Here is a 12,873-nt window from a genome sequence, read left to right as displayed (position 1 = left end):
GAATCATCGAAAATGAAGACTTCCGCGCCGCTATGGGCAATCCTGGGGACAGTTTAACGGGTATCATCGTTTCTATCTACAACAGCTATTCCCCTCACTACCTAGATCCTGAATCCCATTTAGCTGTATCCCCATCACTCCGTACACATAGGAGGTTAGTTATGTAGTTAGTTACAGAGAGCCCGGGCTTACCTAATGCGGAACCCCGGGCCGAGAGATGTTCCAGCACCTTTCCAGCGTGGGCTGTTTTTTGGAGCTCCGAAATTCAAGTCTACCAGCATTTAGCTCTACATCATTGACGATTCATAATTGCCATGGGTAAACGTGGCGGTAGAAAGGTACGTTGAGCTCCATGCAGTCGCTCTATTAACATATTGCGCCCCCTCTTTGAAACAAATACTTACAATTCCACAGGGTGGCGGCGGCCGCGGCGGCGGACGCGCTCAGCGGCAGAACTGGGCCGATCTTCCCAGGACCAATGCGAAATTCGAGCAGTTTTATAATGAACAAGGCTTCATTCCTGAGGAAGAGAAAGAGGAGTTTTGGAATGCTCTACGCAGGGATCTCCCCAACAGCTTCCGCTTCACTGGCTCTCGAGGGTACGTCATTCAAAAAATTTTCCCAGCAGACATGATGCCACGCATTGGCGATGAGTTCTACTTATACTGATGTGTGAGAGTGCAGACACGCCCTCGCCGTGCAGGAGAGACTCAAGGACTATTACGTTCCCGAGATCACGTCTATCCAGTATGAAGGCAACTTCGTCGAACCTCCCCGCCCAGTCCCGTGGTACCCAGATCAGCTCGCCTGGTCGATGACAACACCCAAGCAAGTCGTCCGGCGATTCGCACCCTTCGCCTCATTCCAAAAGTTCCTTGTCGCGGAGACGGAGGTGGGAAACATCAGTCGCCAGGAGGTGGTTAGCATGATCCCCCCGCTATTGATGGACCTTAAGCCCGGCATGACGGTTCTGGATATGTGCGCTGCTCCTGGTAGTAAATCCGCGCAGCTCATGGAGATGATCCACGCAGGCGAAGAGGAGGCCATGCTGGAGGTTTCCAAGCAAGTGAAGGCCGGAACCGCCGGCCCGGAGCCTCTCGGTCCCGAAGGCCTCAACGACGATGGCAGGACCACGGGTCTCCTCATCGCCAACGACGCCGACTACAAGCGCGCACATATGCTGATCCACCAAATGAAGCGTCTAAACTCGCCCAACCTGATCGTCACGAATCACGACGCTACGCTCTATCCCTCCATCAAGCTGCCCCAGCGCCCGGAAGATAAGGGGATCCAGAGATATCTGAAGTTCGATCGCATTCTGGCCGATGTGCCCTGCACTGGAGATGGAACTGCACGCAAGAACTGGGGAGTGTGGAGAGAATGGGGCCCCGCCAATGCGTTGGGTCTGCACCCCACGCAGGTCCGCATCCTGGTGCGCGCATTGCAGATGCTCAAGGTTGGCGGAAGAGTTGTCTATTCGACTTGCAGTATGAACCCTCTTGAAAATGAGGCTGTTATTGCTAGCGCCATTGAGAGATGCGGCGGCGGCGCCAAGGTTCGCATCGTCGATTGCAGCAACGAACTGCCGGGCTTGAAGAGAGCCCCCGGTCTCCGCTCCTGGAAGGTAATGGATCGCGAGAACCGGATGTGGAACAGCTGGAAAGAAATCGAGGAGCAGAGGGAGCGCGAAGGCATTAGCGGCCTTGGCAGAATCGCCGAAGGCATGTTCCCTCCCACTGGCGAGAACGCGGACTTGCCTTTGGAACGGTGCATGCGCGTTTACCCCCACATGCAGGATACTGGTGGATTCTTCATCACCGTGCTTGAGAAGCTATCTGAAATCCGGGCCAAGCCGGAGGATTCCTCGAAGGTCATCCCGAAGGGCACGATTGCTGCACTGACGGAGGAGCTTGAGTTCAAGTCGAAGAACGGAAAGGGCGAGCCTCTGGAGAAGATCGACGCGTTGGATGATCTGGTTACTCCTGACAGGGAAGCAGAAGAGGAGGCTGAGAAGAATGCTTCTGTGGCCGAAGCTGTCCACCAGCCACCGTATTCTGCGACGAACCAGATCAGCCCCGCGAAGCGGGAGGCAGAGAGCATGGAAGACGAGCTTCCTTCGAAGAAAACTAAGCTCGAAGATGGCAGTGAGGTCCTCGTTGGAGACCGTCCTATCCACCGCCCCGCGCCGGTGACAGAGTCTGACAATGTTGAGATGTCCGAGGCTACCAGCACCCCTGCTCCCCGGGACACCCCTCAAACAGAAAAGGAGGAACCCAAGCCTAAGCCTCCACAAAAGAGAAAGCCGGGCCAGCCGATTGAAGAACCCTACAAATATCTGCCCCCTACGCACGAAGTTATTGAGCCAATTTTCCAGTTCTATCAGGCATCGGACCGGTTCCCTCGGGACCGTTTTATGGTCCGCAATGCGGAGGGCAACCCTACAAAGACGATCTATTACACTGCTCCTCTCACGCGGGACATCCTGCAGGCGAATGAGGGCCATGGTATGAAGATCGTTCACTGCGGTGTCAAGATGTTCGTGAAGCAAGACGTGCAACGCTCTGGCGTTTGCCCATGGCGTATTCAGACCGATGGGCTTCGGATTCTCGAGCCCTGGCTTGGATCTGAACGTGCTGTTGCCCTGAACCGCAAGGAAACTCTGCGGAAGCTACTGATCGAGATGTTCCCCAAGGTCAATGACGAGGGTTGGAAGGATCTTGGAGAGATCGGTGAACGGGTCCGGGATATCCCTATGGGATGTAGTATATTGTATGTTGAGCCGGATTCTACGGACGGTGGTTTCAGGTATGTTTTTCCAGAGTTCCCTTCTCTTATGATGCGGTCGATTGACTAAGCCCCAGTGAACGGATGGTCCTTCCCCTTTGGCGGTCCCTGCATTCTATCAACCTCATGCTTCCCAAGGAGGAGCGTCGTGCCATGCTTCTCCGGCTTTTCAATGACGACACGCTGGTGGTTAACACGACTGGTAAGCGGGCAGCAGCCTCCCAGGACGCGACTCCTGTGACTGAGGACACCCCGTCCGCCGTGCCTACTGAGACGGAGGAGGAGGCGATCAAGCAAGAGAACCTTGCTCTCGGCCAAGATGAGCAGGAGCAGACTGAGACGCGGGAGACTTATACCAAGGCCGGCGATGAGGAAGATCGGCTCAACACGACTGTATAGTTGCTAGCTTAGAGGTTTTGTATTAAGATCTATTGGGATATACCATGCCCAATTGGTGCTACGATTACTGGAGAACACATGGGTGTACTAGGCAAAAGCAATTGAGATTTAATAGCATTAGTTCCTTTCTGCTATGGAAATCGAGTTGGACAGGTCGGAGAGAGCACGCCTTCTGTTGAGGGCACTTATGTAAAGGTCAGGCCATCATGGCTCGGCATATATTGCGTATTTTACCGAGATTGAAGGTGCCATTGACGGTTAAATTCGATTCGCGAGCATTCGTATCGGGGTCCACCTACCCCAGATTGCCCAGTTCTGGCATGGTAGGTTACGACCCTTGGGAATATCATGTAACCGCAACTGATTGTTAGAATAACCAATGCACCGTGTCCCAGCTTTACTGCCTCCAGCATTACTGGTTGTGCGTTGAGATCGTTCAGTATAGACGGTTATGCTGTCGAGGTAGAACCCCGCACAGGCCGACTGCTTGCATTCTACCGGTTTCATAGTAATTTCTTGATTATTATTAGGTTTGGCTTGTCGCCTATCAAATCGACTGTTTTAAGTACTAGTTTAGTGGGGATGGCACAATGCTTGGTGGGATGAGGATACTGCCCGTAGACTATCAATATCCGGAACAGCTTTTGACATCCATCTACTGTAGATATATATTTCTGTACATTGTATACACTGGTTCTGAAGGGATCTAGGTACTCATAGGCGAGCGAAGACTATGACGTAAAGAACTAAAGTGATGAACAATGTATGAATTAGATAGGGACCTTCCTTTTCTCGGGGTGCGGAGAAATTTGGTCCGGGATCATCGGCGCTAGTCCTGATCGGAACCTCCGTGTGGGGGTGGATCTTCGGCCCGACTTCCTCATCCGAGATCACTATTTACCATACTACCTCGAGTAGTTAGTTAGTTACTACCTCACTGTCCTTCTTCCACAAACATCCGAATCCCCCGCAGCCCATCGCCTGGCATGCTAACGGAGTATCTTCGGCCCATTCTAACGCGAACTGTGTATGGGCATCCAGATTAGGTACCGACACCGACAGGGTCCATCGTCTCTTTGCGTCATGTTGATTTGTCGTCGATGCGGGGGAAACGTACCTAGTAAGGGGGAATATCTCCGAGATAAATATTGGAATGCCCCCAATGGCTTCTCTTCTTCCTGCACCAGTTCCTGTCGATCTTCCTGCAACTCTTGTGTCGTGACCACCCGTCTTCTTGGGATACCATGAGACTCCTGACGCTCGGTGCTGCAGCTCTGCTGGCAGTCCAGGCAGCAGGTGCTTCTGTCAGCCATAAGCTAAATGGATTCACCATTACTGAACACCCCGATCCAACCAAACGGGAATTATTGCAGAAATATGTATGCAGTCTGAGCTTCACCAACGGCGGATGCTAATTCCTATCTATAGGTGACCTGGGATGACCACTCTCTCTTTGTCAATGGAGAGAGAATCATGATCTTCAGTGGTGAATTCCACCCTTATAGGTAAATAGTCCAAAACACAATGCACGTTCCCCATGGTAACCTCGTTTAGATTGCCAGTTCCGCCGCTGTGGACAGACGTCTTCCAGAAGATCAAAGCCCTAGGATTCAATTGTGTTTCCTTCTATGTCGACTGGGCTTTGCTCGAAGGTAAGCCTGGCGAATACAGAGCTGAGGGCATTTTTGCCTGGGAGCCCTTCTTCGAAGCCGCCACCAAGGCTGGAATCTACCTGCTTGCTCGTCCCGGGCCGTATATCAACGCCGAAGTTTCCGGCGGTGGCTTCCCCGGATGGCTGCAGAGAGTCAATGGCACCCTTCGGTCAGCGGATCCCGGGTATTTGAAGGCCACAGACAAGTATAGAAGCCCTCGCAATCATCAAGATGCATTTTCTTACAGGTCTGTCTAGCTATGTGGCCCACATCGCTGCAGCTGTCGCGAAGGCCCAGATTACGAATGGCGGACCCGTGATTCTCTATCAGCCCGAGAACGAGTATTCTGGCGCCTGCTGCGGCGCGAAGTTTCCTGACGGCGACTACATGCAATATGTAATTGATCAGGCTCGGGATGCCGGCGTTGTCGTTCCTATGATCAGCAACGATGCCTGGCCTGGTGGACACAATGCTCCGGGAACTGGCGTTGGCGAAGTTGATATCTACGGTCATGATAACTACCCGTAAGTATCGCCTATGGCCCAATTTTCTCCACAAGGTACTAACGTCGATTTGTTCAGACTCGGATTTGACTGTGTACGAGTCCTCTTGCTCAAGGCATGCAATAAGTTCTGACCATGCACAGGCGAACCCCACGGTCTGGCCGGAGGGTAATCTCCCTACCAACTTTCGTACGCTCCATATGCAGCAAAGTCCAAGCACCCCATACTCTCTTGTCGAGGCAAGTGAGTTCTGTATGGACGTTCATGAGCATGGCTAACCTCACGTAGTTCCAAGCCGGCGCGTTCGATCCATGGGGCGGACCTGGTTTTGACAAGTGTGCTGCCCTGGTGAACCACGAGTTTGAACGCGTGTTCTACAAGAACGACTTCAGTTTTGGTGTCGCCCTTCTGAACCTTTACATGGTATGTAGCATAACCATTCCAGACGGTTCAAAACTAACCGGAGTAGACATTCGGCGGAACGAACTGGGGCAACCTCGGCCACCCCGGTGGGTATACATCCTATGACTACGGCTCCCCATTGTCGGAGTCCCGCAATATTACCCGAGAAAAATACAGCGAGCTGAAGCTCCTCGGAAATTTCGCCAAGGTTTCTCCATCTTACCTTCTGGCGACTCCTGGCAACTTGACCACGGGAACTTATGCAGACACATCTGACTTGGCTGTGACCCCGTTACTCGGCAAGGACACAGGTTCATATTTCGTTGTCCGACATTCAGATTACACAAGCCAAGAGAGCACCTCCTACAAGCTTCGCCTGCCCACCAGTGCTGGAAATCTGACTGTACCTCAGCTCGGAGGGGAATTGTCCCTTCATGGACGAGACTCCAAGATCCATGTCGTTGATTACGACGCGGCTGGGACCAACATCGTGTACTCTACTGCCGAGGTCTTCACTTGGAAAAAGTTTGGCGATAGCAAAGTTCTGGTTCTGTACGGCGGACCGGATGAGCATCATGAGTTTGCCATTGCCACAAAATCTGGCGTCAAGGTTCTTGAAGGCTCCAAGTCAAGCGTTTCTTCTAAGCAGGTTGGAAAGACGGTCGTCGTTGGTTGGGATGTTTCTTCCACTCGGGTGATTGTCCAGGTTGGCGACTTGAAAGTGCTCCTTTTGGGTAAGTCTTAATAACGTGGAAAGTATTCCTGGATTCTAACCGTCTTCTAGACAGGAACTCGGCGTACAACTACTGGGTGCCTCAGCTCGGTGCAGACGGAGCTAAGACTGACTACAGCTCGGAGAAGACCACTGCCTCGTCGATTATTGTCAAAGCTGGCTACCTCGTGCGGACTGCCTATCTCCAGGGCACTGACCTCCACCTCACTGCCGACTTCAATGCCACCACTGCCGTCGAAGTAATAGGTGCCCCAGGAAAGGCCAAGAATTTGATTATCAATGGCAAGAAGGCTGCCCACAAAGTTGATAAGAACGGCATCTGGTCTACTGAGGTCAAGTACAATGCCCCCAAGATCAACCTTCCGAGCCTCAAGAGCTTGGAATGGAAGTATCTGGATACCCTTCCGGAGCTCCAGTCCACTTATGATGACTCTGCTTGGACCGATGCCGACTTGCCCACCACGAAGAATTCCCACAACCCTCTTCGGACCCCGACTTCCCTCTATTCGTCTGATTATGGCTTTCACACTGGTTACCTGGTCTACCGGGGATATTTCGTGGCCAAGGGTAATGAAACCAGCTTCTTCATCCGCACCCAGGGTGGACAAGCCTTCGGAAGCAGTGTATGGCTGAACGGGACTCACATTGGCTCCTGGAATGGTCTCAATGCCAATGAAGACTACAATGCGACCTACAAACTGCCTCATCTCCAGGCAGGCAAACCATATGTCATCACCGTGGTTGTTGATAACATGGGACTGGACGAGAACTGGACTGTGGGTACCGAGGAGATGAAGGGCCCCCGAGGGATCCTGGATTACGCTCTTGATGGCCGTGATGCCAGCGATATTACCTGGAAGCTGACTGGTAACCTGGGCGGAGAGGACTACATGGACAAGGTGCGAGGACCGCTGAACGAGGGAGGACTTTACGCCGAGCGTCAAGGCTTCCACCAACCCCAGCCACCAAGCAAGTCCTGGAAGGCGGGCAGTCCCTTGGAAGGACTGTCGAAGCCTGGAATTGGCTTCTACTCCGCCCAGTTCGATCTGAACATCCCGAAGGGATGGGATGTTCCGCTGTACTTCAACTTCGGAAACAGCACCACCCCGCCGCCATACCGCGCGCAGCTGTACGTGAATGGATACCAGTATGGTAAATATGTCAGCAACATTGGGCCTCAGAAGAGCTTCCCTGTTCCGGAAGGTATCCTGAACTACCGCGGTACGAACTGGATTGCCTTGACTCTTTGGGCGATGGGCTCGGAGGGTGCAAAGCTGGAGAGCATCGAGCTGGCGAACACTACTCCGGTGCTAACTGCGCTGGAGGAAATTGAAGCGTCCGAGCAGCCGAAGTACACGCCGCGGAAGGGGGCGTACTGATTGTGTAGTGTGGACGATGAAGTATCCCTGTGTATATCTCTTCAAAGGATATGTATTCGAAATTGCCGGACGTCTCTGAGCCGAAGAATATCGAGATGACAAATAATGTGCGTAATGCGTTGAAAGAAATCCTGACGCCAGGCAACTTTGAGAGACTCGACCCGAATGTAGATTCTGCAGATGTATGGAGACGAAGCCACTGAGAAGTACGGCGGGATAAATTCGGTAAACAAACGGTATCTGCCCGTGAGTGTGATGGCGATGGTGAAAGAGCAAAAGGTACAGGGGCAGATGGTGTTGTAGTTGTATGTTATGATGGGTGGTTGCAAGAGAAGGAGGGGAGTGGTCGGGATGACGGAGTATAGAACGCGACGGCTGATCCCAGCCACCCGATATCCCTGCTCCGCCGCAGTCGTCGTCACCACCTCCTCTCCTCTTTTCCTTTTCTCTTCCGGCGACTTGTCTTATTCTACTCTTCACATTCCTTTATGTTTGATTTATATTTCTATACCAGTACCCACGGGATGAACCCACTGCACTACTGTTGACGTCTCTACGCAATCCATAGTATCGCCGATCAACAAACCAAGAACGATCCACACCACCCACCAAAAGAGCGCATCAAGCCTCAAAATTCAGGACAAGAATGTCCCCAATCCCGACCCTCAAATACCTCCTCTCCTTCTACCACGACCACGACCACCACACGCGCGCAACACAACCCATCCACCACGCTGTCCACCATGTCCCAGCCCCAACAACCCTCGCAAAACGCTACGACGCCATCTCCATCCCCGCCTCCTATGGCCGACTCAGCAATTCGCCAGCCCCCGGCACCGTCGCGGGGATCGTCCTCGGCAGCGTCCTCGGCTTCGTCTTCCTCCTCTACCTGATCTACCTGGCGCTGAGCTCGGGCCGGCGCTTCAGCAGCGAGACCGAGATGTCTGAGTCCGTAGACGTCGGGCCCGTGCGACGGACGCCGTCGCGCCGCGTGCGCGAAGTCGTCGAGGAGGAGTACATCGATAGCGCCGGGCGGCGGCGTGGCCGGTGGGTGCGTCGGCCGCAACGGGGGCCGCCGCCGGGGGATCGCATTGTCGTTGAGGAGTCAATGACGTCGGCGTCGCGCTCGGAAGAAAGCAATGTCGTCGAGGTTATTGAGGAGCATTCGAGTGTTGAGGGGAGGAGGCCGCGCAATGCACGCGGCGGATGGCGGCGCGGGGATCCGTATGAGATCAGCGAGTATGAGAGTTCGCGATGATGTTGGGGGATAAGTTTCGATGCGTTTTGCTTGATTTGAGATGAGAGATGCGGTCATGCTGTGATGATTATGATGATGGGCTGTTGTCGCCAGTTGATACCCTTGTTTGTTTGCTCTTTTTGCGGCTTGTTTCCTGTATGATCAGCGTATAGACGGCACGATATGAATGTATGTCCGGTCAAGATTCATGAGTCATCGCATTTCAGTAGGGATTAGACGGTGTTAGCAGTACAGCTGCGGCGGTAACGAAGCATGGAGAATCAAAGGAAAGAAAGACAGGAACGAATGTGTGGACCCAGTTTTGCACCAACAGCGCCGTAACAAGAACAAGATCCGACGAACCCAGGATTCACAGACGTATAGAAACACAAGATAAATTAGAAGAGAATGTCCAAGCAGCAACAGCACGCCAATGCAGCGAGAATACCGGCGCAGATGCCGCCGCCGCCACTACCACCCCGATCTTCCATATAGTACCCCTGTTGCTGTGGTGGGTATCCCTGCGGCGGGTAGTACATCGGCTGGCCCTGCGGCGGTGGAGAGCCGTAGTATCCTTGCGGCGGAGGACCGTAGCCCTGAGGAGGATATCCGCCTTGGTTGTAGTAGTCATGCGCGCCACCGGGGGGAGGAGAACCGGGGTGATAGGGGCCGGCGTCATGGATGGGGGGAGGATATGACGGAGGAGGGCCGTCCTAAATTCTTGACGTTAGTTGCGAATATATGTAGAGGGACAGAGGTATCGACACGTACTGGTTTGCCGTACGACATCTTGAATGTAAGGCGCTTGGTAGAGGGTGATGCGGAGCGCCTCGGAAGATACGGCGATTTACACGGTATCTCCTGGTCGGTAGCCGGTGAATAGACGAGTCGCAAAGAAGGTTGCGACAGGAATGGCGAGAAAAAGACGGAGATGAGAGGAGGACGTGAGAGATGGCAGAGAGAGAATCGAGACGAGGTTGGAGAGGAGAAACGGCTCACGGCGCCGAGAAATCACTTGGCGGCCGAACTCCGGATTAGGCAACCAGATGGTCCTTCACAGCCACGATGGATCTATACGAACACCTCATTCATGACGACGACAACCACCGCCCCTCGGCTGCAGCTCCTTGCCACCACGGAAACCTCGGTCGGTCTATGGGCACATATGCTACTGGCACGATATGACCGTCAAGCAATCCATTCCAAAGCAACATTCCAACTGCTTCCAATCGCTTATATCGTTACTTAGGTACAGGCTGAAAACAACGCTAAATCATCCTTGCCTTCACTTCTCTGCAGACTTTTGAAAACAGGAGAAATAAGAGAGGAGATATAGTCCGGATCCCTCACACAGCAGACAAGATACACAAGAAAGAAAAGAAATAAGACGGAATGAAAATCTTGAATTACACAGAAAGGAAAAGGTAGACCGAACAGTGGCTCTCCAACCCGCCTCGGTGTATGAAAGCAACAGGAGCAAAGTAAAGTGGCGATCAGGTCTGCAAAAGGGAGAAAGGCTGTCAGGACGATGCATATAACAAACCAAAAAATAACACAAATGGCAACAGCACAGTATGTGGATATAGATGCTAGGCTTCAGCAGATCTAAAGCGGCATAATCGCTCATGAAATCGAACATGCACAGATGCATCTTTTATAAGGGCTGGATCCTTAAGCCTTCTCCTCGAGGGAGGCCTTCTGGAGTTCTTCGGACACGTCCGCAGCGGCGTCCTTCTCCTGCTTCAGTTCAGCGGCAGCAGAAACCTTGCCGTTGACTCCATTGTTCTCAATGGCAGGCTTCTTGGCGTGATCGGTGGAGCGGCTCTCAGCCTCCGCGGCCTCCTCCTCAAGACGGGCAATCTCCTCCTTGGCCTTCTTGATATTCTGTGGGAACCTCGTCAGCTATCATCCCGATCTGTCAATTGGAGTCGTCAACTCACCTCCTCCGTCTTGGAAGCCTGGTTGTTCTTCCATTCCGTGATCTTAGCCGCCAGCTTCTCAACAACGGCCGGCACGTCAGATTGGTTCATCGGGGGGTCCAGCTTGACCTTGGCGAAGTCCTCAATCACACCGACGTTGAGGTTGAACTTCTCGGCAGCGGGGGCCGCAGTACCGTTGGCAGCGTTGTTGCCCTTCTTACCCTTCTTGCCCTTCTTACCACCGGTGCCGACGAAGTACTCCTCCTCACGGTCCTCCTTCTTCAGAACCTTCATGCCCTTCATGCTGGAGTCGTCCACGGTACGGCCAACCTCGGCGCGGAAAGCAGCAGAGGGACCCTTCTTGTCGTCAAGGCCAAGGGCGGCGAAGTCGTAGGATGGGTTGAAGTGGCGGATCAGACCCTGAGCGGTCATGATCTCGTCGGTGTAGGCCGGACGCGAGGCCTCCTCCAGCTTCTTGTCGGCGATCTTCTTCTTCTTTTCGCGCTCAAAGGCGTCGCGCTCGGCCTTCTGCTTCTCCCGACGGATTCTCCAGGCCTCGTCTTCGTACTCCTTGTACGCCCGACGGGCCTTGTAGTAGTTGTCCTTGACCTCACGGATCGCAGTCCACTTCTTCTGCTGCTCGGCGTGAAGCTTAGTGCGCTCATCGCGGAGGGCGTTCAGGTTCTTGAACGCGCCATCCTGCTCGGCCTTGATGCTGTCCAACTCCTTCTGGATCTCCGAGTACTTGTCGCTGAGGGCCTTGGCCTCGGGGTTGTCCAGGGTCTTCTTGAGCGTAGCAATCTGGGTCTTGAGGTCGTTGATGACCTTCTGGGCATCATCCAGGCCGGCGAAGTTCTTGCGCTGCTTGCGCAGGTTGGAGATATCGGAGAGGGCCTTCTTCTCGTCAACCAGGCGCATGGAGCCGGAGTCGACCTGCTTCTCCAGACGGGCAATTTCACGATCCAGATCCTCAACATTCTTGAAGGACATGCGCGAGCGAGAGTTGTTCTGCTCAGCAATGCGGGCCTTGAGGGTGGCATCGAGGGCATTGATCTTCTCCTGGGTGCTGGAACGGGAGGCCTTGAAGCCCTGCTGCTTCTGACGGATGGCGGAGAGTTCGGCACGGAGTTCCTGCTGTCTCTTTGCGGCCGGCGAGTCCTTGTTGTTGGGCTTGGCGGCTTCAATCTTGGCCTTGACTTGGTTCTGGGGAGAGTTAGTTTGATAAGAATAGACCGATTATACATATCGGATAGTGAAGAAGAATAAATGACGAAACAAATTGAGAGTATATAAGACAGAAGGGAGAGGCGGATTGGTGCAGCGCAAACGAAGTGACTGCAGCCAACCGACGGGGATCCATGGCGGGGAGGCAGAATAAACAGACAAAGTATATTCCAGCCCAATGGACAATAGACGATGAAGAAAAAAGCAATTCGTCGCATCGAATCCACATACCAGCTTCTCCTGCACCGCGGCATGTTCCTTCTCAGCCAGCGCCAGGTCGGCCTTGAAGGCATCCTCGTTGGGCTTGGTCGGTCTCACTTTGTGCTCCGTGGCAGGAGCAGATTTGGCGTCGGCGGCCATGGTGACGGAGAGGATGAGCGGAGGGGGGAGAGACACCAATCTCTGTGGAACACAGAGAGGAAGAGGAATGGGGAGGAGGAGAATTGAATGGAAGGAGAAGAGACGAAAGGAGAGAAGCGAGAGGAGAAAGAGTCGGGGTGGGAGAGTGTGAGCGAGCGAGTCTGGCCTCTTTTTCCTTTTTTCCTTTGCGTTCCTTGCCTTTCCTTTTTGGGTCTAACCGCCTTCCTCTTTGGCTTCCGCCCGTTTTGCACTTCCGCCCGATTTTTATCCATCATTATCTT

At 53.4% G+C, this 12,873-nt stretch overlaps 4 protein-coding genes across 4 annotated transcripts; 3 read left to right on the top strand and 1 right to left on the bottom strand.

Moving 5' to 3' along the window:
• Nucleotides 1-314: 314 nt before the first annotated feature.
• ATEG_00617 (tRNA (cytosine-C5-)-methyltransferase) lies at nt 315-3,183 on the top strand (the record flags this gene model as incomplete). The annotated part of the gene is made up of 4 exons (XM_001210703.1): nt 315-338; nt 415-599; nt 685-2,805; nt 2,862-3,183. The coding sequence occupies 4 exons, from the start codon at nt 315-317 to the stop codon at nt 3,181-3,183; spliced, it is 2,652 nt and encodes an 883-aa protein (XP_001210703.1).
• A 1,244-nt stretch (nt 3,184-4,427) lies between these two features.
• On the top strand, nt 4,428-7,852 carry ATEG_00616 (glycoside hydrolase family 35 protein; the record flags this gene model as incomplete). Its single annotated transcript, XM_001210702.1, has 9 exons — nt 4,428-4,562; nt 4,612-4,688; nt 4,738-5,082; nt 5,116-5,176; nt 5,244-5,359; nt 5,417-5,432; nt 5,627-5,761; nt 5,808-6,474; nt 6,525-7,852. The coding sequence occupies 9 exons, from the start codon at nt 4,428-4,430 to the stop codon at nt 7,850-7,852; spliced, it is 2,880 nt and encodes a 959-aa protein (XP_001210702.1).
• Nucleotides 7,853-8,498: 646 nt separating this feature from the next.
• Nucleotides 8,499-9,110, top strand: ATEG_00615 (uncharacterized protein; the record flags this gene model as incomplete). Its single annotated transcript, XM_001210701.1, has 1 exon — nt 8,499-9,110. One exon carries the CDS (start codon nt 8,499-8,501, stop codon nt 9,108-9,110), a length of 612 nt encoding a protein of 203 aa, XP_001210701.1.
• Nucleotides 9,111-10,760: 1,650 nt separating this feature from the next.
• On the bottom strand, nt 10,761-12,592 carry bfr1 (putative nuclear segregation protein (Bfr1); the record flags this gene model as incomplete). The annotated part of the gene is made up of 3 exons (XM_001210700.1): nt 10,761-10,973; nt 11,030-12,211; nt 12,464-12,592. 3 exons carry the CDS (start codon nt 12,590-12,592, stop codon nt 10,761-10,763), a joined length of 1,524 nt encoding a protein of 507 aa, XP_001210700.1.
• Between the last annotated feature and the right edge of the window lie 281 nt (nt 12,593-12,873).

The sequence above is a fragment of the Aspergillus terreus genome, genomic scaffold (genome assembly GCF_000149615.1).
Source record: "Aspergillus terreus NIH2624 scaffold_1 genomic scaffold, whole genome shotgun sequence".
Classification (NCBI taxonomy): Eukaryota; Fungi; Ascomycota; class Eurotiomycetes; order Eurotiales; family Aspergillaceae; genus Aspergillus; species Aspergillus terreus.
The sequence above is the reverse complement of the archived record's forward strand: the minus strand, read 5'-3'. Positions and strand labels throughout refer to the sequence as shown.